Source organism: Arvicanthis niloticus, chromosome 6, assembly GCF_011762505.2.
Source record: "Arvicanthis niloticus isolate mArvNil1 chromosome 6, mArvNil1.pat.X, whole genome shotgun sequence".
NCBI lineage: Eukaryota > Metazoa > Chordata > Mammalia > Rodentia > Muridae > Arvicanthis > Arvicanthis niloticus.
Window position 1 is genome coordinate 8,571,002 of NC_047663.1, and position 25,450 is coordinate 8,596,451.

At 50.1% G+C, this 25,450-nt stretch overlaps 1 protein-coding gene across 2 annotated transcripts in view; it reads left to right on the top strand.

Annotated features, from left to right (window-relative positions):
* Positions 1-25,450, top strand: part of Sdk2 (sidekick cell adhesion molecule 2) — a 274,696-nt gene that overhangs the window by 117,848 nt on the left and 131,398 nt on the right. For both annotated transcript variants that reach the window (XM_034507500.2, XM_076935522.1), the window contains exon 2: positions 4,260-4,419. In XM_034507500.2, the coding sequence (XP_034363391.1) occupies positions 4,260-4,419 (160 nt within the window). The remainder of the gene's footprint in view (positions 1-4,259; positions 4,420-25,450) is intronic.

The following is a 25,450-nucleotide window of genomic DNA, read 5'->3' on the forward strand; positions in this document are numbered from 1 at the left end:
CACAGGTTGAGTATTGCCTTATCTGAAAACAAAAACCGAGACCTACCAGCCTCAGCTAACAGAGTATGAGTTTCTCTCCAACACGATGTGCCCATCCATATGGAGGACAATAACTGTCCGTATACAGGACCAATAACTGTCCCTTCTTAAGCACGTGCCAGCTCCTGGTCTGTGCTTATTTGTTTATTTAATTAGTGTTCTGTGCTTATCTATTTAGTTTTCATGGTAAACATGTCCCCAACTTACAGCTAAGGAAAGTGAGGTGCAGAGGGTAGACAGTCTCCACAGTCTATGGACTCTACATCCCTGTGAACTCACAGCACGAACGTGAGACAGCTGTCCATGTACAGATACGCAAGGAGGGGACAGATGTGCCCAGACATGTCAGATACACATGTGGACATATACACAGTGGTATATATACATGCACATGCATATGCACACACAAGCACAACTAACCCCCTCACAGCCATCAATCCCCCTGCAGACTGCATCCCAGCTCCCAGACAGCTCCTACTTTTGACTGCACTGGAGGCCTACTGAGGCCAATGTTTTCTTTGGCTGGGCCTCCCTCCTGGATCCCCGTATCCTGAGGGCCAGGAGCACTAGAGCCAGGGTGACTTCAAAGCAGTTGTCTGGGGCCTCCATCCCTCTGTGTCCACTCAGGAGGATAACATGAGAAGAGGGATGGGGAGGACCAAGACCTGGCCTGGTACCCAGCAGGTGTGCAAGCACAGTATCTTTTCTTCATCCCCGCAAGGCCATTATCTCCAGCAACCTCTGGAAGCAAACCATCTGAGCACAAGGCATTTGCCCAGGTTGTTCATTCTTGGGGCCTGGGCAGTGAGCTGGTAAATTCAGTCCTGGAGCAAGTGGCCCGTGAGCGAGCCCACAGATGCTAGGTGTCTAGGTGCAGAGCACGTGTGTGCTCACATGTATGTGCAAACACCCTCCTCCTCCTCCTCTTCCTTCTCCTCCTCTTCCTCCTCTTCCTCCTCCTCTTCTTCCTCCTCTTCTTCTTTCTCCTCTTCCTCCTCTTCCTCCTCCTCCTCCTTTTTTTCCTCCTCTTCCTCCTCTTCCTCATCGTCCTCCTTCTCCTCTCAATGCTGGCTCTGAGTCAACCCACGTCCAAGGAAGGGATTTAATCATGCGGGGCTGGGAATGTTATTGTTTTAAAACAAACGAGCAATGACAGCCTCAAACAGAGGGTTTTCAAAAACTCAATTCAAAGGGCTCTTGAAAGCTGCTGGAGAATATGAATGTGCCTTTGAAGTAAGAATGTGCCCATTTGTTAAGCCGAGAGCAGCACTGACTGCCTCCTGAGGTGGCAAGTAATTCTCCCTGGCAAACAGGTACCTGCTAGTGTCTCTTTGCTCAGCCGGCCATGGCCCAGAACCCCAGAGGCACCATCACCTTGATAAGGACTATGCTTTGGTGATCCAAAAGAGGCACTCTTTCAACTGGTCCATCTGTTTTTGCTATAAAGTCTCAAGTAGCCCAGGCTGGCCTCACTCACTAGCTATTTTGTAATCAAGGGTGACCTTGAGCTGCTGATTCCTGCCTCCACCCGTTGAGTGCTGGGAGGAGAAGGTGCGTAACATCACACCTGATTTGTACAGTGCTGGAGATCAAACCCAGAGCCTCCTGCATCCCGAGCAAGCGTGATCCCAGTTGACCTGCGTTCCCAGCCCCATCAACTGCTCCTTGGCAGAGCGTTCACAGGTTGGCTGTATAGAGGGCTGAAGTGGGGAGCACAAAAAGGCCTTTGGCAGTGCTTGCTCCCCAAGCTACCCTCAGTCTTGTTCTCTGAGATGGGAACTCAAGGAAGAACCCTGCCAGCTGCAATTTACACATTCATAAGATTGGATATATCTTATGGGAGTACAGGGCTATAAGGTTTAGGGGTGTTACACTGACTAGTCCCCAAGAGCCTGTTTTAACTTTTACCGAGGTACAAATCGGTCCTTGAGCCCAAGTGAGACCTGGAAACAAAAGGTGAGCCTGACCTTTACTGCCCCATGCTGGTTAGGCCTGGGGCTGAGAGAACCAGGAAGGGGATCTTGGAACTGGGCCTGGTGTGCAGAGGGGCTCAGAGCATCCCTTTACATCCCCTGATGGTATGCCTTCCTCTTCCTTTCCTTTGACCCTTTCCTTGGTCCCAAAGCCCTCAGGTGCTTTTCCAGTTCTAGGCTTAGGGTAGGAGTGAGGAGTGAGGATGACCCAGGCCAGCACTGAGGATGTCCATGCCCATCTCTGCCACAGACACACACACAGAAACGGATGATTCTGTGCAGAGCGTCTGTCCCCAGAAGAAGCCTTAGGCCAGCACTGTGATCATCATTATTTTATTCTGCCTGTGCCTGCTGTTTCTCTTCCATATCCACGGATGGAAAAACTGAGACTGTAAAGAGCCAGCGCTTGCCCTCGCCACACAGCTGGCCGGTCGTGGAGTGAATACAAGATGGCAGTCTGTAAATACTGCTAGAGCCCCTGCCACTGACCTACAGGTCAGGGCACCCAGGCTACCCTCCTGGCAACTTCCTATGTGGTTCTAATCCCTCAGGATCTACAGGAAGCTTATAGATTTAGCCTGGGAAGATGGGATCGGACCCTGTGCCTGCACCTAAGTGGTGTGTGGAAGATCCTAAGTAGGCCTTTAGGGTCTCTCTAGGTAAACTGTAGAGGCTCACTCTCTGAAGCATCATTCTTCCTCCAGCTGTTGACACCTGGCTCAGGGCACAAACTCAGAGTCTGGTTCTCGGCTTGTACTCCCCCACTCCTATAAGCCCTGGTCCAAGTATCTCTTTGGGAAGGTAGCCCCACTTCCCTGAAGGAGGTAGCTGCTTCTGCAGCTCGGCTTTTTCCTCTCTGCTGTGTGATTTCCAAAAGGTTCTGAAGATCCGATCTCTGAGCCCTTTCTAAAATATATGTCCCGTTCCCTGGGGTCATTAGGTCACCATGAGGATCAAATGAACATATGTAGAACCTTCTAAAATAGAACCTGTGAGGAGCAACTCTACCCATCTTCTTTCCAGATGTTGTCATCTGCCCTCAGCCTTGCCCTACCCCAAAGGCTGGTGATTCAAAGGCATGCTGGGAGCTCGTCTCTGTCCCTACCATCCCCACCCCCACCCTGCTTCCACCTCCTCATCCTTCCCCCAATACCCTGGTCCAATCCCATGCCTCACTTCTGACTTCTTTCCCACTGGCCAGACGGCAAAAGGCTCCACTCCATCCAGAGCCATTTGCCCAAGCAAATGAAGGATTTGAAGGAACTTCGAGCTCTTCATGCTCTGTGTGGCTGCACCAGGCCAGACAGGTACAATGACTCTGCCAGGGAGTGCAGGCAGCTAACTGGCTCACAGCCTGGGCAAGCAGAATGGGGGGGTTAAGGAAAGCTGGCTTGCTGGGGGCCAGCAGCCTGGTGACGGAGGGACTCACTATATAGACTGCCTTCAAGGTATTTTCTAGCTTCGGGGAGGGAGCACTCTGTCCATTGAAGCTTTAGGTCACCCCAACTCCCTGAGAACCTGGGGTGTTCTTTCTCCTTTTTCCCTTTTGTGTGTATGTGTGTGTTGTGTATGCACACATATGTATGTGTACAGGTACACTCACCCGTGCATGAACATGGAGGCTACAGGAGGCCATTGAGAAGCCTGCTGTCACTCCATGCTTTATCCTCCCTCTTCAGACATAGCCTCTCATTAACCTGGAGCTAGGCTGGCATCCAGCAAGCCTGGGGGATCCTCCTGTCTCTGCCCCCCTCCAACAGTGCTGGGGTGATAGTTGTGCATGGCAAAGCCTGGAGTTTTATGTGGATGCTGGAAATTCAAGCTCAGGTCCTTGTACCTGCATCACTGAACCATCTCCCCGGCACCACAGACTCTGTTTTCCAGGTGAAGCTTACATTCCTTTTGGCTGAGGGCCAGTGTGGCCTTTCCCTTCGTCCCTGGAGGTTTAAAATCCAGAAGCAAAGAATGAGACCCAGACAAGACTCTTCCCAATAAAAAAACAACAGAGGTGATGGGAGCGGGGGAGGGGGAGTGGCGTGGAAGAGAGAAGCAGGCCAGGCTTTGCTTGGTAAGTGGGGAAAATCCATGCTGAACATCAAGCCCTGCAATCAAACCAGCTCCTTCTCAGTGTACAAGCTTGGGCAGGGTACCTAGCTGCCCCTGCTCTATCCGCCTCGGGTGCTTAGTGGACCAACACCCGGAGCTGAGCAAGTGCTAACCAGTGGCTCTGTACCTGTTTCCCTGCAGATGATGTACCGCCATATTTCAAGACAGAGCCAGTGCGCACACAAGTGCATCTGGAAGGGAACCGCCTGGTGCTCACCTGCATGGCTGAGGGCAGCTGGCCCCTGGAGTTCAAGTGGCTGCACAACAACCGGGAGCTGACCAGGTTCTCACTGGAGTACAGGCAAGTCATCTCCTCCCATTGCCTGGAGCCAGCCGCCTCCCTATCCAGAGAAAGGAGGGTGGGAGACCTGGGTACATACGTGGACCACAGGCTCCCATGTAACACTCCCGAGAGGCTGAGATTGCTGTGCTCTGGAAGTGATGCCCTACCCCCTTGATGCGTAAATGGGATGGCTGAGTGGCAGGCCTGGGTGCTACCCACAGGATACCAGACAAGGCAGAGATGAGGCTGAGGATGTAAGATGTAACCCGTCTCTCCTCACCTACCCGCCGGAAAGAACCCCACCATCTCTAGAAAGTTCTATTGAAGGAGACTTGGATTCGATGGAATAGGACATTCAGCAATTAGCGGGCCAGTAGCACAGGAGCTATCTCCTCAGGGGATAGTACAGATGGGACATGAAGGGGGCGGGTCCTGAGTATTGGATTTGGTGACTCTTCCTTCCCCTCTCTCTGGCTTAATAGGGACAAGTGGGGGGGGGGAAACGTGGGCTTGGCATGGGTGGGTTTGTTGTGCTTGTCTGAGGGGCCCTCCCCCAGGGGAGCCTGGCCTCCTGCTTACATCCTGGCCCTGCAGAGCAGAAATCTGGTGCTCCCTCCTCCCTCCTCCCGCTCTTATCCCTCCCATCCCCGCCTTTCTTATTGGCTCCGAGCCCCTTGCCTGTGATTAATCCCCAAGCCTGATGTGCATAATCGGTTTTGTTGGGGAAACAAGATTGTCCTGCCCTGGGGATGCTGATACAAATCTGTCACCAGGGATGGGAATGCAAATGAGAAGAGGGGATTCAGTACTGGAGCATCTGTCCATCCTCTGTAGACCGCCATCCTTTCCATTATGAAACAAGAAGGCCAGACTTTGGGGCAACCTCCTTTCTCAGTCTGTGACCTTCCGGTGGCTCAGCTGGTGCATGGTGACCACATTAGCCCACAAGGAAGGAGAAGAGGCCAGGGCAGTGGCCAGAGAAGAGGCCATCATCCCATCTGTGGGAGTTGGTTGGAGAACACTGGACCAAAAAGCAAGAGATCCCCAACCACTGCTAGCTCTTCTGGGCATGAACCCCCTAAAAGGTGGCCAGAAGGATCTCTCTAGGCACCCTACATGGTGGCTTTTATTTGAGGACCTGGAGCCATTTCTGACTACCACCAACATCATTGGGAACAGTTGGCAGTGTGTGAAGAGCCCCTACATCCACCTGGAATGACTGAATAGGGTAACAAGAGCTTTTCAGGTAGGGTTTTGAAGCAGCCTCCTGCTTGCCTGTGACTAGGGAGCTGGATTAGGGTCTCGGGGGAAGAGGCTTTGTTTCCTGCTGAATCAGAGGCACAGGTGGGCACCACTCAGCAGCAAAGCCCAGCTCAGATCAAGGATCAGTTGTGTGTATGTCTGTGTGTGTGTGTGTGTGTGTGTGTGTGTGTGTGTGTGTGTGTGTGGTGGTGTATGTTTGTGTGTAACTGTGCACATCCCCATATACACACACACAGACACACACATATATGTATATGTATACATATATATACATACATGCAAGTACACGTGCACATGTGTTCATGCGTGTCTCGAGCAAGATGATCTCACTTGTTGTTCTCCCTTGGGTGCCATCTGCCTTGTATTTTGAGACAGGTGTCTCACAGGTCCAAGGCTTACCAATTTGGTGAGGCTGTGAGGCAAGTGAATCTGAGGGATTTGCCTGTCTCTATTTCTCCTGCGCTAGAATTACAAGTACGTGCTCCAAGGCCAGGTTTGGAGAAGAAGGAAAAAACCAGATGTTCTGAGGATCAAAGTCAGGACCTCATGTTAGCACAGTGTGAGTTTTGCCAACTAAGCCATCTATCTATCCCCTCAACACCACGTACCTTCAAGGATTGTCTCTGATCGCCAATGGCGTGGGCTACCTTTGGCAATGGTTCTTGGCCGCAGCATCCTCTAGGGAGCAGTCTGGATCTAACTTCTTCAGACGGTAACTAGGCCCAGTGATTGCACAGGTCTACAATCCCAGCCCACAAGAGCCTAAGAGTAGGAGAATATTGAATCTAGGACTGCCCTGAGCTACCTAGCAAGTTCTAGGTCCGCCTAGGCTAAAAAGGATGTGATGAAACCCTGTTTCAAAAACAGAACCACCCCCCCAAAACACCACCAGTGACAGTTATGATGATGATAGCCATCGTCAGTTAAGAAAGAACTCACATAGGTAATGGGTCCTTTGCAGTAATGTCACTGGATCCTGCCAACAAGCCTATGAATTACATGGATGCGCAAACTGGAGCTTAGAGGACCCACCCAAGGTCAGCTGTGTACGCTGAGCTACAAAGAGGAGCCGTGTAGGTGGGAGAACAGTTCCGTGGGTAAAAGCACTTACAAACCCGACCACTAGAGTTGGGTTTCCCAGAATTCATGTAAAAAACCAGATGTGGGGTGCACATCTGTAATCCCAGCTCACTACAGTGAGGTAGGAGGTGAAGACAGGAGAACCGGGGGCCTGCTTACCTGGGATACACCAGGCCAGGTTTGGGTGAAGTGATAGAAACGGTAAGAGAGACCCCGCTTCAAAGCAAGGTGGAAGGGGAGAACCAACCCCCAAAAGTTGTCCTCTGTTGTGCTGAGACATGTGCACATGCACGCACGGAATACACACACTGAGAGAGAGAGAGAGAGAGAGAGAGAGAGAGAGAGAGAGAGAGAGAGAGAGAGAGAGAGATTAGCAGTGAGACTCCAGAGCTGAAAGTCTTTCCCATCCACCACCCTGCCTCTCAAGGAGAAAAGATGGCTGCAATTGTTCCCTTAATGTGTATCCTTAGCAATGTTTCTGCTAACTGCGCTGTGCAAATTCTAGAAAACAAAGCAGTGGGGAGAATGCAAATATCCCAGTTTATGGCTGTGTTGGGGGGAAGCCATCCAGGGAAATAAATGAGCTTCCACTGGGGAGGCCCATCCCTTCGCTTCAGCGCAGCAGGGACATCGGCTCGCATGGTATGGTGGCGACGAGATACTGGAACGTGAAGCTGGCCGGATGGTCTGTTCATCAAACACTGGCTGTGACTGTGAGTTAGGGCCACGCTCCTCGGGGTGACCTTAGAACTCCTCATGGTCGGCTTCCAGTGGCGTCTCCTGACCTCATGCGGGTATGACACGCTAGGGTAGACACTGTCAGCAAGCCAGACAGTTTATGAGTTTCCAGACACGTCGTACATGTCCTTTTTCTCTTGTCTTTGTCCAGACTCTCCCAGCCCTTCCTGGACCCCATCCAAGTGACTTTCAGAAAACCATATATAAATGGAGAGAGAGATATCTCTCTCGCTCGTGTGTGTGTGTGTGTGTGTGTGTGTGTGTGTGTGTGTGTGAGAGAGAGAGAGAGAGAGAGAGAGAGAGAGAGAGAGATACATGTTCATCCTTCCTCTATCTCTGTCTCTCCGTGTCTTTCTGTCTGTCTCTGTTTCTCTGTCTCTGCCTCTTTCTCTTCATCTCTCTTCCTCCCCCCCTCTACTTTTCATGACTAATTATATCCCATGATACATTGCCTTCTAAACATTTAAATAGGACACTATGAACAGACCACAGGACTGAGGTAAGAGCCGCCACAACTTTGATAAGTCCAGGGACCTTGGGTCTTGGAACCTAGAACCTGACGTCTCCTGGTCCTCTCCCCTATAGATCATTTTGCTATGCCTACCTCTAGATTCCACTTCATCCCCATACAGCCAGTGACCCTGAGATGTCCACGTGTGGCAGGTTATCACTGCCTTGTTTTGAGTAGAAGGAATTTCCCTAGAAGCTTTAATGAGCAAGTTGCAGAAAGGGATCTGATTGGACAGACTCAGATCATCTCCGACCTACTACAACAGGCAATAGCATGCACCCTACAACTGTCCAGTCCTGTGTCATGTGCCCGATAGAGGGGACATCTCCCCCCACACACCCACACACTCCAGCCACAAGGTAGTCAAAAAGAACAAAGACCAGTAGCAGAAGTGGGGACAAAGGATGCCAGACGCATAGAAGCCGCTTGCTTCCACCACCGTCTCACCCCGGCCCAGCGGAAGACGGGGCTGTAGCAGGTACTTTTTCTGACTTTCATGTTTTCCCCTTTGAAAACTGTCAAGTCTTAGGAGAATGTGCTATGAACACCTGCACACATCTTGACATTTACCCATCACTCGCACAGGACCCTTTCTCTCTCTCTCTCTCTCTCCACATACACACACACACACACACACACACACACACACGCACATGCACGAATGCACACACATATGCACACTGCTTTTGCTCAGCCATTTAAGGATTGTAGATGTCACATAGCTGCACTATTGGGCAACGTTTCTTCGGGACAAACTCTTCTACAGCATTGTGACATGCTGGAGAAAGAACGTGGCTACGATTCTGCCACAGTTGGTATAGCCCACACCTAGATGTCTCCATTTGCTTCATCCAGAAGCCCCTTCTTCATGGCCATCCAGTTTCCATTTGGTGCAGCCATACCTCGTATCTCTCTATCCTGACTCGTTTTGCCCCTAACTTAACTGGCATGCACACGTGTGAGATGCCAGCCAGTTTTACCAAATTTCCTAAGGACCTGGATTTGGCCTGTGCAGCTCCTTCAAACAGGATTATGAATCCTTTCAGCACATCCTCATTCAATGTTAAACACTTTTTTGGGGTTGACTCAAAAAAAATAAGCAAAGGACCCAAAGGCAGTCGAGGAGCAGCCAGCCAGCCCCCCACACAGTCTCCACCACTTCTTAACCTTCTTACTTCAGTACTCATGATCACATGATACAATATAGACACCTGGTCATTGGCGTCTCACACCTCTCCGATGACTGTTCTGTGATGGGGACTTCCAGTCACTCACAAACTCAGCATGTAGGGTGATAGTGTCGAATGTTCAGACGGAGAGATGGCTAAACTTACTTAACAAACTGTGAGAGAATAAGATAGGAAGTTCTGCCCACCCTGAATTCAAAGGAAGAAGTTTACAATTATGGCCAACCTCAGAAAACCTTTATTCTGGTGCCAGCATGGAGAGAGAGGGAGGGAGAGAAGGAGAGAGGGAGGGAGGGAGGATTTGTGTGTGAAAGATAGAGAAAATGAGAGACAGACAAACAGACAGATCGACAGAGAGACACAGAGCAACACAGGGAGACATAGAGAGACACAGAGAGACACACAGAAAGATGCAGAGATGGATAGACAGTGAGAGACAGAGAGACACAGAGAAAGAGAGACATAAAGAGAAAGACAGAGACAGGAAGAGGATGTGTGTGTGTGTGAAAGAAAGAGACAGACAGACAGACAGATCGACAGAGCAGAGCGACACAGAGCAACACAGGGAGACATAGAAAGACACACAAGAGATACGGAGAGAGATAGACAATGAGAGACAGAGAGACACAGATAAAGAGAAAAGAATATAAAGAGAAAGAGAGAGACACAGAGAGAGGATGTGTGTGAGAGAGAATGAGAGAGAGAGAGAGAGAGAGAGAGAGAGAGAGAGAGAGAGAGAGAGAGAGAGACTTATATACCAAGACAGTCCAATGTAAGTACGGTCATGCATTCCTTAATGTCCAGATGTCCAGGATGTGTTCTGAGAAAGGCACCCTGGACAATTCTATCATTACAAGCATGTGAACTGGTGAACTTACAAAAGTATCAGTAACACAGTCACGTGGCCTTGTGACTCAGTTGAGAGACACAATGACCATTAGATGGATGGGGCCGCTGCTGGCATAATGAGACACGCCAATTTATAATACCTTGGCTATTATTAATAGATAGAGTACACATGGAAAGAATGACTAAGTATATAACCCAGCCCTGTAGTCCCTTACCCTCAGGCATGTCCTGTTCAGAATTACAAGGACAAGACTTTTATGTAGCTGGTGGTGTTGTGGGCTTGAGACATGTCAGCACAGGCACACACATGAGGCACCCCATGGTGGGATGTTGTGATAGCCACTGTGTTCATGTATAACCAGATCTTTCAGCTCTGATGGCTGGCATAGCTGTGGCCCACTGCTGACTTTATTGTTGCTGTTACATGGCTAATCTGACCATGCTGGTGAGCAGGTCCCTGCCCATCTCTAGAGACGGAAACTTTTAAGTTGTCAACAGTGGGCTGTTCCCTACTGATTCTCTAAGCTTGGGCAGCATTGGCCTCTCTGCCTCCACTGTCTTCTCAGAGCAGTGCACAGAGGTAGCCACCTTAGTGGGGCCCATGAGATTCTATAAGTCAAACCCCATCTCCATTATAACAGACATGTATTAACTGGAGCCGTAAGGATTATATAAACTGTCTGTCTCCATACTGAATCAGGGACAGATCTGATAACTGAACTAACAAAATTCGGGGTTCAGATGGGTATACCTCCTCTTCCAACACCTGGTGTCCTGCACACCTGTTCCGACCTCACTGGCATGGCCCACGGGTCTTTTGAAAAGAACCCCCACAGTGGCAAGAGCAAGGGTGGCTCCTTGTTGGTGACAGACCTTTGTTCATTTTGAACCAACACTTGAATTCTGATCCAAGAAATAGCATTCAGGTTGAAGGATGGCCCAAACTGAATCTGAGAATGAGGCCGCATTTCTCACAAATGTGGAGAGATGCCAGGGAGACCACCCCCCCCCAGAGGTTACTGCCCTACTACTCACCCCTCTGCTCTAGCAGACGCCCAGTTTTACAAAGAGATGGCTTGGTGGCGACATGTTGTGGGACTAGGAAGAGGCAAGATACTCTTCTAGATCAAACTAGTCTAGTGTGTCTGGGAATGTGCACAGGGAGAGCTTTCTCCAGGGCCATGGGCATAGCTCCCAGTTAGGGGCCTGTCTGCAGGGATCGCTGCATGTTGCAGACTGTGTACAATGAGGGCAAGGTCATCAAGAAGATTATTCTGTGTCAAGATGGTGAGATCCATCCTCACATAATTACTTTCACACTTAAGAAGAGAAGAATTTGATGAGACTGATATCTCTCGTATACACACACAGAGTCCCACACATAGGTAACCAGGCATGTACACATTCAGAGGAGAGCTTCTGTCTAGTGAAGCTGGCAATGCCAGCCAGAGACTTCACATTGAGCATCGCATAACAACCCTGTGAGTTGACTGTCATCACCCTTAATCTACACACATGGAGCCCTGAACCCAGAAAGCACTGGGAGGCTAGGTGGACAGAGAGCTGGTACAGTCCCAGGCTCCCAAGTGCCTTGTCTTTCCTGGACAGACCTCACAGACTTTCTGATTAGACCTCCCTGTCTCCTACCCCATCACTGGCTTTCTTTCTGTCCCAGTGGGGTAAAAATCAAAGACCTCTTTGGAGGAGTTAGGACCTGGTGCCCAAGGCTGGAAGTGGTGGGAGAAGAGTCAGTGTGGGGGAAAAGCCAGGAGCACTGGTCCTCTAGGCAACCCTACTGCCCTACTGACATCTCTGGGGAGGGAGCTATAAAATCTAGTTGCTCAGAGGAAGCCTCAGAGGGAAGGGGAGTCCTTGTGTGCCAGCTCTGTGAGAGGCACAAAGCAAGGGGGTGGAGGATGCACTAGCTTGTGCGTGCGCACACATACACACACACACACACAGAGCAGATAGAGCCTTTGAACCTCTTCAGAGAAAAAGGTGCAGGCTTGACAGGCCAGGCAACCATGTCCCTCCCTCCTCCACCAGCCCTGTCTAGCCTTCTCTTAGAAGTGAGAGCCACCTACAGAGGCAGAAGCAGAGAAGAGAAGCCAGTGGCCTTCCCAGAAGGCACCTGTACTCGCAGGGTAGGTGACTAGAACCAGTAAAAGTTTTACTCATGACAATTCTGGGACGCTGACTGTTTCTACCTCACGACTAGGAGTTGCCAGCAGCTTCCCAAGGTCACACAGCAATATTTGGAGAGTCCTGTCTCTCTGGTAATCTTTTGGAACCCAAGCCTGCCTTCTTCCCCCACCACTTGCCACCCCCACCCCGTTCTATGTTGCCCCAGTGGAGTGGGGTAGGGTGGGTGAGGGAGCTTGTCCTTTCCCAGGATAAGGCCACTTGCAAGTCCCATCCTTTTGAGTACAGTCCCAGCCAGCCACATACTCTGCAGAAGACTTTTGCTTCCCAGGATGAGCAGCCAGAGTTAGCCCAGCCCTGCTCTAAGTACCTCATGGCTGTCTGTTAACTCTCATTAACACTCCAAACCAAAGGGTCGATTGCTTGATAGCCTGCCTGGTCTACCAAATCATGCTGGTTCCTCTTCTCCAGCCTCTCCCACTTGCTCAGATGTGGGCACTGTGTTCATCAGACACTTGTTCTGGGCAGGGAGGGGAAGGAGGCAGTCGTGGGAGCAGGTTGGGATAGCCCTGGGAACATGCAGCCCTTGACCTAAGTAGGGAGGAGCTGAGAGGTGTGGACAGGCCTCATGAGGAAGATGCTCCTGGCAGGAGGCAGTGGCATCACTGACCACCCAGACCCATACAATCAGATGTTGATGCTTGTCACACAATGGGACCATGAGAGATCCCTGCTTCACAGGGACAGAAGCAGAAGTAAGTAGCGATGCCAGTATTAACAGGAGCCAGACATCATTTTAAAAAGTACCAGAAGATTCCATAAGGAACACTAGTCTCAGAGGATGACCCAGGCCCAGAGGAAGCAGAAGGAGTAGCTAAGGAAGCAACAGGGACACCCCCACACAAAAGCCAGAGAGGAAGAGAGCTCAGTTTAATACGTCTGCCTTCACCCACCTCTCCTCCACACCTCTGTGCTATGGCAAACCCCAGCTCAGCTTCTAAGATCTAGCATAGCACCAACAGTGGGGGTCCTAGGCCTGCTCCTCTATGCCCTTACCATGTACCTTTGACCCAATGATTTCTCCTCAGCCTCAACTGCCAAGTCTATAAAATGGGAACAAGTGAGAAAGTAGTTGCTACCTCCCAGGGTGGTCCTAGAGGGCAAACTCTAGCAGGGAATGAGTCTCTCAGTCCTGATGACTCTTAAATAGAAAGGGGGGTCTAAGAGCCACCAAGAAAATAACATTAACCCCTCTTACCTGGCTCCTCTCGAGGGACAGGCAACCGTGTCCCCTTTGCAGAGTGTCCGCCATTGTTCTGTCCCAGAAAATCAGGGCTTCTCCTTTGCTGAGGTCTGCCCCCTTCTGTCTGCTCCAGCCTCCAGTCTGGCCATCACTTTAGACATCCGAAAACGGATGGCCAGTGTGAGCCAGCCCAAGTTCAGGAATCCGCTATGATGGACGTAAATTGAATTTTAATAGAGATGTAGATGGCACGAAGCCAGTGTACTGGGGCAGAGGCAAAGCAGTAATTAGAAGTTAACGAGTTTAGAAATGTCGTAATCCATAGGGAGAGCGGGGAGGTGGGCCAGGAGGAGGAAGAGACCCAGCCGGGTGTCCTTCCCCTGACCCAGAGGCCGACTTCTTCCACAAAGAAGGAAGTCTGTAGAGAGCTCTGTGTGCAATCACAGTCACAGGCCCACCTCCTACCAACGGGTGCCATGCAGCTTGAAGGAACCTCAGGGCCCAGCCTTTTTCTGTCTGGGAAAAGGACATCTAGAACAGCCTTTCCCAACCTGGGCATACCTGGTACTAAGGGAAAGTTCCTTGTTGTAGGGGGAATCTATGCGTGATAAAGTATAGGCTGCATCCCTAGTCTCTGCCCACTAGATGCCAGTTGACACCCTCTGCAAATGTAACAGCCAAAATAAATGTCCCCAAACCCTATTTATATGCACAGAAGAGCATCACCCTGCCTTAGGGGACTTTGCCCAACAAGCCTCTGATGTACCCAAGTGTCTCTCAGCTGGAGCCAGAGCTTCCATTCCTAAGGGTCCCTAGATCAACATGGCAGGGGAGGACAGTGACAGCTGGATACCCAGGAGATCCTCCTGGAGGCCTCTTTTGTCCCCTTCTTTTCTTTAACCCAGCAGGCTGCCTCTCCTGTCTAGTTAACCTCAATTGAGAAAATGTCTTCAGCAGATTGGCATGTAGAAAAATCTGTAAAGCTGTTTTTAAATTAATGATTGACATGGAGGGACTCCACCCACTGTGGGCGGTGCCACCCAAGTGGTCCTGAGTTGTATTAGAAAATGAACTGAGCACGGCCTGGGCGAAAGCCAATAAGGGAGAGTTCTTCCATAGCCTCTGCTTCCGTTCCTGCCTCCGGGTTCCTGCTGTCACTTCCTGCCATGGCTTCCCTCGGTGAGGGACTGTAGCCTGTAAGCTATGTAAACCCTTTCCTCCCCAAGTCGCTCTTGGCTATGTGTTTTATCACAGCGATAGAAGGCAAACTAGAACACGGTCACCCTGATATCCCTTTTAAATTTTATTTTAATAAAATACAATTACATCATTTCTCCCTTCCTTTTCCTCCCTTGTCTCCTCCCTCCTCAAATCAATGGCCTCTTTTTCTTTGATTATGACCATTACGTGTACACATACATATAAATATACAAACACAACCCACCGGTCCATTGAGTTCTGTTTGTGTGGATGTGGTTTCAGAGCTAACCACTTAGTATCAGATCACCAGTTAAGGGGAAAGACTAACTCTCCGTTTCTCAGAAGTCATTGGTTGCCTGCAGTCCTTTGTCTAAGGGTAGGACCCTCTACCTTCTACATTAGCGTGTCTGAACAATGACAGAGTACACATGCTACCGTGTCCTTTATTGACACTCTGGCTCCTTGGCTTCAGACAAGAGATGCTGTCCTGAAATCCTCCCTATATACCTATAGAAACGAAAGCTCAGAGAGGCCCAGAGTCTGGCCATATCCACTCAACTGTGAGCCGGACTCTAAACTCTCTGATGTAGAAACAATGCCCTCCAACCTCCTCCAGGCAGCCTTGCCAAATGCGTTTGTGGAGAAGGTCAAGACACTCTGTTTTAAGTGGACATGGCTGTGGCCATAGATCCTGGATACCTGTGATGCTCCCTGACCCAGTCCCCTGAGATACTCAGAAATGTCTCCAGGCACAGTCTGAACTCCAGCCTAATTCACTCCCTAGGGAGGAGCCCTGTGCGCCTCTGTACAGGTTCTGCCTAGACCTACCTAAGGTACAGGCCTGCCTTCAGCATCCTCTGTGAGTGGCAGAAAAAGCCAGAGGAGAGGAGATGGGAGAGACAGTGTCAACATGGATGGCCTCAGAGGGTCAGGCCTGGCAGTAGGTGGCAAGAGGCACAGCTGGAGCCTTGTGCCTCTCGTGGACGTTGCAATAATTATGTCAATTAAAACTAATAAGTTCAGAGAGTAAGTGGAGAGGTAGAAAAAGCAGGCAAAGTCTCGAAAACCTTGACTGGCTGGGTTTCCATGGCAACCTGTTTCCTCACACTCTGGCTTTAATAGGTTTTGATTTGAGAGGAAGTGAGGCCTCCATTCCCCCATTCCCAAAGAGACTGGGTTTAGAGAGGGGTGTCATTCACTGAACCTGGGCCCTGGGAAGGGCATGCTAAGGGTGCAGGGGGCAAACAGTGAGGTCCTCAAGAGCATCCCACAGACATGGACACAGACACAGAGGGTCTTGTCTGGTATCTAGGCCAAGCTGTTGGTCTCACAGCTGGCCCTTCATGGCTCTGAGCAGAAATGACTTCCTAGAGGTAGGGTGAGAACCAGTGTCAGAGTTGGAATTGGAACCTAGGTCACCCAAGAGTCCACCTGGTCTACTCAGATGCCCTTGAGCTAGAGGACTGGGCAGCAGATAAAAGGATGTCAAGAGCTGGCTTGATTTGGTTTCATTCCGTAGTTGGGCTGGGAACCTGGGGACATTGTAGTGTTCACGGTGTCATAGATGGGGCTCCTGTTACGGGGTTCACTGTATTAAAGGTAAGGCCCCTGGATCAGAAGTTCCACTCTGCCCCCACTCCCCATTGATATTTGCTAAATTTTGTCAGTATCCGCATATCTCCATGTATTCACAGGTACATATATGGGACCATAGACCAAAGAGTGGCAGGTCAGACAGGACATGTCCATGAAACCCTAGACTCCCTCTGTGGCTGGGGTGGGCAGAGGGGAGATGTGATCTTCAGGCATCGTGTGTCTCTCTGTGGATCTGCCTGTCTTGCCACAGTCCCAGGTATATTCTTTCCTGTTCTCACTCTGTTCTCACAGAGTGGCATGGGAAGCCACGACACATTTATTGATTCAGAGACTCGGAGTGTGTGCAAAGGGGAAGCCGAGACGAGAGGATTGGCACCACTTTCAGGCTACCCTAGGCTACATAGTAAGACCCATTTTTAGGCCATCCTGGGCTACCTCTGTCCAAAACAAACAAACAAACAAACAAACAAACAAACAAACAAACAGAAAGATGAGTAGAATATGGAACGAGGATGGAACAGAGGAGAAATAGAAAGAGGGAAGAGAAGAGGGAAAGAAGAGGTGGAGAAGGAGGGCAGGAAGGGAAGAGAGGAGGGGATGAGGAGGAGAAGGGGTGAGGAGAGAAGATACCACTAAGTCCCAGACAAGCAATGACAAGTCCAGAGTCACAGTTCAAACACAAATTGGGTCAGGACAGGGACTATGGAATCATCTGAGATAATGCACACGCCCACCCACATGTCTTCCCTCTCATTTTTGCCCTCTTTCCCAACAACCAATGGGTTTCCCTGATGCCTGGGTACCAGCCTCTGTACCTCTAGAGTCCCCAGTGTAGGAGGCGCAGAATATGTAAATGAAGGGATGGCTGCTGCCCTCTGGAAGAGAGGCTCAGAAAAGCTTGTCTCTGGTGAACTGAGGCTATTTATTTCCACCACAAAGAAATTTAACATGCAAATTAAGAAGGATTTGATCATCCATCACCCGAAATTGATGGGCTTGAGTCTGGCCCAAATCCGTGGTAACTATCACACATGGATGGGCGTAAGGCATGCGCCCAAGGTCCGCGGGGAGGCCGGGAGAGGTGGGCTCTGCCGAAGCCCATATGCTTCTGATCAGGGACCTTTCAAGGCGTGCAAATGAGATGATCATTGATTCTTCCCGCACAGCTGGGCTAGAGAGCACATCTGTCCTGAAGGACTCCCTCCTCCCACCATTTTTAAGTCTTCCTGTGCCCCCTACCCTTGGCTCTCAGCCAGGACACAGAAATTAATCAAATCTCTCTGTGTTCTAGGCCTGTGCAGACAGTTGACCAGGACCAATGCCTAAACAGTTGTTGACCATGCTTCCTGGGGCTGTTCTCCTTGTCTGACCCCTTCTCATCCCTCCTGGTCCTCTCCTTCCCGACCCCTCCTCCCTCATTCCTAAAGACCTTTCCCTCAGAAACCCCTCCTGGAATTTCTCTGTTGTCCTTCCCTTGAGAATTGCTTCCCACCCTGACCCAAGCCCCAATTTTCTGATATCTGCCTTGTGGCTCTAAATTCAATCCCAAACTCTTCCTTAGGGTTTCCCAAGTCTTTGGGGCAGCAGAGACTCCTGAGGGTAGGCATGGAAAGGGGGTAAGAGATACAGGAGGGATTTTAGTGGGAGCTGCATCCCAGAGGCTGAGAGATGGGAGGGTATGCAGGCTCAGAATGAGCAAGCATGGGAGTGGTACTCAGATACTAGGGAGCTCCAGAAGGCTAGGGAGATGGGGAGGGAGGTCCTTGTGAGCCCAGGAAAGCTTGAGGGAGAGAGGTCCTTTCTCAGACTCAAATACAGGAACTAGGACAGACCATTCCCTGAAAGAGCCTGGGCACAGACCTAAGAGACAACCACAGCCAACCCAAAGCCTGCAGCCACCATGGTCTCTCTCCTTCCCCTTAGATTCCTAGAGAATGAGGTCCTTGCCTATAGGAACATACTTGGCTTGACCCCGAGCATTGTCTCTAGCCAGGGACAGACTGCTGCATCTAAAAACCAACCGTCAAAGCTTGACAGCTTAGACAAACTACTGTCTATCATTTCTCTAGCAGCCCCTCCTGGGCTGGCCCCGACCCTATTTGCTGACAGTCCACTTGGGCTAACTCCTGGAGGAGTCCAAAGCCGTATTCCATTCCTCATGTGGCCTCTCCTTCCTGACATGGAGGACTCTGAGTCAGATGGAAAACTCAGGATCCTGGTCTGAGAGGCACATGGAGATGCTGTAAGTTTGTTGAGACCCTTGCCATCCCATCCTGGGAGTGGGAGGAGGGAGCACCACAAAGGCAGCCCAGATTTAAGACAGGATGGGGTCTATGTCCTGGGAAAACTGCAGAAAAATACCAGGCTTGTACTCTCCAATCTCCGAGCCTTTGCTCAGGCTTGGCCAGTGTCCAGTGGCTTCACAAGCACCTTTTCCAGATGGTGGCTCCCAGGCAGGTCCCCCTGGGCCTAATTAACATGGTTCTGGTCTACTTCATCCAGAAGTTGCCTCTGAAGTCACCTGCCAGGGTGACTTTGGAGAGTCTAGAGTGAATGTTTGGGCATGTGGCCTGGGGGTAGAGCAGAGGGGACAGAGGTAATGGGACTGGCTCTAGATTCTGGCCTGAGAGAGTCCACTCAGGGGGTCAGGGCACAGCCATCACAGGCAAGCACCTTGTGCCCATTTGCATGTGCGTGAGCTGTACCCCCAGGCTGCCTGCAGGCCAGGGTCTACCTGGCTGAATGAGCCTCAAGCCAGCATCAGGACCATAAGGAGGACAAACGGTCTTGTTTCTTCCTGGCAAGGCAGATGAATGAGTGAGGAAGTGTGGAGCCAGTAACCGTGGTGCTGAGTCAGAGGCGTGTACACATGCCTTATGGCAGGCCCTAAGCACACTGCCTCTGTTGTCACACTTAATCCCCGTGGTATCGCTTCAGGCAGGAGCTACAGCACTGTTCTGCCACCTGCTCGCTGTTAGACCCTGAGGCGTGTTCCTTAACCCCTCTGTGCCTTGGTTTCTTCATCTTCTCCATCTGCCAAATGGAGACGCAGCTCTAACGTAGGGTGGTTAATAAGGAATATAGAGAAAGTTAGGAAAGACTCATTTACTGTGACCCTGCCTTGGGGAGAGAGCCAGGCACTGTGGATAAAGTTTACAGATATACTGTAGTTCAGTGATATAGTCAGAGAGCCAAGACGGCTGATTGAGGAACACAGCCATACCCTGCAACGGGGAGGGTAGGTCACTGCTAACCTTGAGTCTGGTCTGCCTGGGTCAGGAGACTTATTCTGATTGTACAGCGCCTGGGCTGCTGATGGTGGGCAGGACTCCAGGGCTCCAGGCAGACCTCCTCCCAGTCTCCCCACACCCGCCTGCCAAGCAAGTTTTAGGGAGTTTCTGGAGCCCCTTGGCTCCACCTCCAGACTTATCAACATCCACTCATCCCACAGACATCTGGCCTAGGAGATCGGGCAGCCTAGGGAGCAGAGCTGGGCTAGGTAGGAAGCTCAGGCCAGCTGGGCAGAGCCCGACAAGTTCATTATCTCACAGCTCACCCATGCCTACCCAGTACCCTCAGTGTATCCACTACGCACTCACCCCTCCACATGATGCTTAGTGGCAGCTGAAGGATCTACTGAGGTTACGCCTGCCCACAGATGCCCAAGTTCTCATTCTCTTAAGGTCCCAGGGATCCAGAGATGATGAGGAGAGTGGGGTAGGTAATATTTAGCATCATCATCCCCTCTGTCTCCAGAGACATCCCCTCTGTGATCTCGGTAGCCGGCTGTAGGAATGAATGGGCCAGAGGTGTAGCTGGGGCTCTAACCTGCGACAGCCACAGACCGGTGCTCATCTAATTGTAAGGATGACAGCATCGCTGTGGTTGCTGCCATTGTTACTGTTAATACTCAGAGCCCCACACAGCATCTGGCCATGGAGCGTTCCAGGGAGGATAGAATGAGTCACAGAGACGATGAGCTATACAGAAAGGCATATTTTCTGGCTCCTGACTCAGTTTCTGGGACCCAGCTAAGCTGTTGGCAGCCAGTTCTGCTATGATGTAACTTACACATTCGCAAATATCCCCATGCCATGCAAAGTCATGCAAAACTCTGCAAGCCCTGTGGGGGGAGGGGAGAGCATGGCACCCAGCGTCTCTGTCAGTGGCACACACAGAAAAGGAGAGAGGTCTCCAATACAATGGCTGCGTGAGTTTGCAAGGATTCACTGGTTAAGCTGGTTCACCGGTTAAAAGCAGGAATACTGGAGCAGAGTTGGTGCTTTGTTGGGAGGGCTAGAAGTGGGTTTGGGAAGTGGGCGTTGGGAGGAATGTGACTGGTGAGCTATTGTTCAGTGGTAGCAGAAGAGCCATCTAAAATCAAAAGAACGTTGGAACTCAAGTGTGTGTGGGTAACACCCTCGGGAAACTGAGGACCCTAAAGGATGAATTGTTTGGTACAGAAATGGTTCAGATAGCTCCAGATTTCTGCACATGCCTGTCATTTCTTGTAGACAAAACCAAACACAGGACCCATATGATATTAAGCCATCAGCATCCCGTACTGGTCCTGCCCTATGCTGAGGATGTATAGGCTATAACCATTGCTTGGAGGAAGAATAGGCATTTACTTCAATGGTGTAACCCACGCTCTGGTAAACAACCCCTCACAAACATAATGAAATTCACTGAAGTGAGCACGCGCGCACGCACAAATAAAAGTAGAAAATAAAATCTTAAATTATTAAAACTTCACAAAAATTATTGCATAGATGAAAATGTCATAATGTGTACTAATTTTATAGCTGTTGCTATGACAAAACACCCTGGCAAAAGCAACATAGTGGAGACGTTTATTTGGTTTATAATTCCCAGTTACAGTTCCTCAATGCAGGGAAATCAAGATAGATACACAAGAAAGCCAGTCACATCACAGCCAAGAGCAGAGAGAGAATACATACATGCATGTTTGCTTGCTTATTCTGATGGATTTCTCTAGTGCTACACACTTCAGGATGCCCTACCTAGGGAATGGTGCCACCCACAGTGGGTTAGGTCTCCCCACATCAATTAACTTAGTTATGACAATCCCTCATTGAGACTCTCTTCCCAGGTGACTCTAGATTGTATCAAGTTGGAGATTAAAGCTACTCATCGTATAATAAAACCTATTATTATGAATAATTACTGATAATGTATGCCAATAAATAACTTTTAAAACCATGCATATACATTTCTAAAATGCACAGGTGCTGTTAGCATTTTTCAGCCTTTCTGCAGAATTAGATAAATGTGAATTTTTGAAGGCAAGCCTTCCAGCCAACCAACCTCTACTTGCCTTTCTCATGAGGCGGTTGCCCAGACTTTGTCCCATTTTTGAGATGGAGTACCTGAAGTTCAGTCCTTTGTCTGAAGTCACATGCTCCACAGACAATGGAGCAGCTGACATTGGAACAAGGGTCAGCTGAGGTCATAGCATGGGTTTCTTTAGAACCCCATCAGAGTCATCTCCCAAAAGAGGAAACTGAGGACAGATGAGGCCACACCCTGTCCCTTGCCATCCCAGGAGCTCTTCATTCAAAACCTCACTTCTGACCTCCCTCTCTCTGGCCACACCTCAGCCTCTACCTCATCACAGCCAGCCTAAGGTGGCTAACCTGGTCTCATTTGCCTTCTATGTTGAGCCCAGGCTGCACCACCCTTCATGTGGCAGGGCTGGGTGTGGCCTTCCTCCTATTGACCAGTCCCACTCGAGCTTTAGAAAACTTTCCAGCCTAAGCCACCATTCCCCGTGGTTTCCAATGTCCTCCATTTGACCCCTCACCCTTTTCCCAGGAATCTGAAACCACCACACAGAATTCTGTCCACTTCTGAGGCACAAGACCCCAGACCTGACCTTCTCTCCAGGAGATGGCTTCCTTCCTTACACTCTTCATCTGCGTCCTTCCATCAGAGTTTAAACTTATTCAAGGGACATTAAGTCCCTCTATGGTTTCTATTCCACCTACATGCCTTTTCTATTTCCTCTCCTCCTTCTTCTCTTCAGGCATGTCCTGGCTACCTTTATGTCAACTCGACACAAGAGTCATTTGGGAAGAGGAACTCTCAAGTGAGAAAATAACCCCATAAGATTTGCCCGAAGGCAGGTCTTTTTTCCCCCTTTACTAGTGATTGACATGGGAGGATTCAGAGTGCCACCCCTGGTCATGTGACCTTGCTGTTATGCATAAGAAAGCAGGCTGAGCAAGCAATGGAGAACAAGCTTGTAAGCAGCCCCCCTCCATAGGCTCTGTATCAGTTCGTCCTTCTAGGTCCCTGCCCTGAGTTCCTGCTGTCTTTCCTCAGTAATGGACTTACAAGCCATAAGTGTTGAGATAAACCCTTCCCTCCCCAAGTTGCTTTTGGTCATGGGGTTTGAAATCATAAGAAATCAGTAGAAATCAAAAGACAACTCAGGACCTGGTACCTTGCTTACTCAATCCCTTTCCTCCTCAACCTTCTGTGCCCTACCCCCACAACCGTCCCACTCCCAACAAGGGGTGTCAGAGTTCTTATATCACGTCAAAGACATACGTCCATCATCCCCAACCTCTGGCACAATCACATGCCAAAGACCAAAATGGCCAGCCATTGACTTGACTGTCTCGTCTCCTCTCCACCTGCTGAGTATGAGTCCCGTGACCAGGTGGCTCCATACCAGGCTGGTCAGACCCTTCTGAGACTCTGTGAGACATGGCTGAGTACCATTCCTTCCATCCATTGTGACACAAGCAGCCACAGATGATGCAAATTGTGCTGAGGTGCCGGTGAAAGGTTACTTGCGGGTCCTGACTTGAATGTCATGTGATTCTCACCCATCGCAAAATTGTCTTCTTTTGGTTTTGTTCCAAAACCTACCCTTGTTGAGACTGTCCCTAGTATGCTAGATTTGAAGCACTGTGGTTTGCCTGCCTGCTGTATACCCATCTTAACACCCTCCCCTGGTTCTTTTGTCCTGAAGGAAAACCAAACTTCTTAGCCCAGGAGAGCCTATGGGATTTGCAGGGTCATCAGTCTTTTGTCTGCCCACCCTTGTCTATGATCAAAGCCATGTTGGATGGCTCATGGTCCTGCATCTGGCTCTCCTACATCCATTCATCATACTTGAACCCTTCATCCTTTCTCATCTCCTCTTCCCTTTCCCTCTGACAACACAACGAATACTCACCAGAGCCTTTCTTTCAGCTGTTCCCAGCTCTCTATTCTTCCCTCCATCTTGGGCCCTCCCATCACCCCTAAAATATACCCGACCTAATCTTTCAGCGGTCACAAGGCCAGAACCTCGGTCGTGAGATTATGAGCATCCTTGGGGACCCCTTGTAATGGAATGAATCGTGTCCCATTTTCTCCCAAAAATGTGTGATGAGCCTTCAACCCCTGGCACCTCAGAATGAGGCTTCATTTGGAAGTAAGATCATTGCAAATGCAGTCATCTCGGGGGAGGTCACACTTGAGTTAAGGAGGGGACCAACACAATGACAGATTTACAAGAGGGAGCTAACAAAGGTACAGGAAGAAGCTGTGTGGAGACACAGCTTGGAGGCATGCAGTCACAGCCAAGGAATACCTGGGAACCACACGAGTTGGAACAGGCAACACCAGGTCCTCCCTGGAGCATTGGTGGGCAGGGGCTGGTGATGGTGGTGCTTGTGTTCCTGCTACAGCATGACTTCAAACTCCTGGCCCTCAGTGTTGTAAAAGAAGTTTCTATTGAGCTGAGCCACCAGATTCCTGGCACTTTGTTGCTAGAGCCCAAACAGACAAATTGGCCCTTGGGTACAATAGAGACCCATGTCCCCAAACAGCTGGCCACTTTTTTAGGGACCCTCCTGCTGTGGAGGGAAAGGAGGGCTCCTAGGTACAGACACCCTGTGCTACACAGGTCTAAACCAGAATGGGAGACAATTTCCCCTGTAAACCCTGGCACTGGATGAGACCTTCAGGAGATGTCAATGGGGCTGCCCTCAACCCTTCTCATGCCTCGAGGCCTCCCTGAACCAGCCCTTGGCTCCTGAGACCTGATTTCCAAGTGAGCTCTTTATCAGTGTACGTTAATCTGGTTTCTTTTCTGATCTGCCCCGGAGTGAGGAGGATCGTAATGAATCATAATGAATCACAAGCAGGTGCCAGTGCCGGGAGTCCAGGACAAAAGAACCCTCCTGGCCCTAGGGCATGAAGCCAGATGGAGGATTGTGCTGGGGAAGAAAACCTCCAAGCCAAGCTTCAGAGCCACTAAAGCAGAGCGAGAAGCTACAGTTTTTCAGCCCCTGGTTTTGTTTCCTTTTGTTTGGTTGATTTTTAGTCTAATAACCATGCCCCGCCCCATAAGCCTTGGGACCTCTTATTTCCCAATTTGAATATATCTACCAATGGAAAGATCTCTGTGTGAATTTGACCTCAGACAAGTGCTATCTCCGCCCCCCCTCGGACCCCCAGCTCTTCATCCTCTCCTGCTCTTGATAGTTTGCTTGGATACCTTCTGGCTGAGTAACTTAGGACAGTATGTTCAACCTCTCTGAGCCCAGGCCTTAGAATGAAGGGATGGATAGTCTCCACCTGTGGTTCGTATGGGACTGGAAACCCAATAATGACATCAAGTGTTATGTCTCAACCCATTTCCACTCCAATAATGGGAGAGAGAGCTCCTTCTTTTGCCCCATTCCCAGCCCTCCCCCTCCCTGGTCTCCCCTCAATAGCTAGCTCACTCTCCCCTTCTCAGCCAGGCAGACAGTTACAGGTTGAATGGGAAATGTGTCCCTCAGTCTCACAGGTTGAATACTTGGTCCCCAATTGCCATTGCTACTTGAGAAAGTTCTGGAAACTTTGTTACTGAGGATGTGCCCTTAAAGGGCTTGATGGATGATGGATGATTATCACTTGAAGATGATCCCCCGCCTCCTTCCTGTTTCCTGCCTCCGGTGAGGTGAACGGCCTCCCCCACGATGCTCTGTCCAAGCATGGCTGACCTAGCAGCCCTGAGTTGAACGGTCCCAAAACGTAAATCAAAACGAACCGTCCTTTCTTGTCCTCTTGGGTATTTTGGTTACAATGTTGCTGAAGTAACAGACCTCAGCTGGGACTCCCAGACTGATAGATAACAACTTAATGAACTCCTTTTCCATGTTCATTGAGGGCAGTTAATTGGCCCAGAAGGCCATAGGGTTGATGGACAGCCAGCCCGAGCCAGGCCTGTCACAGTGC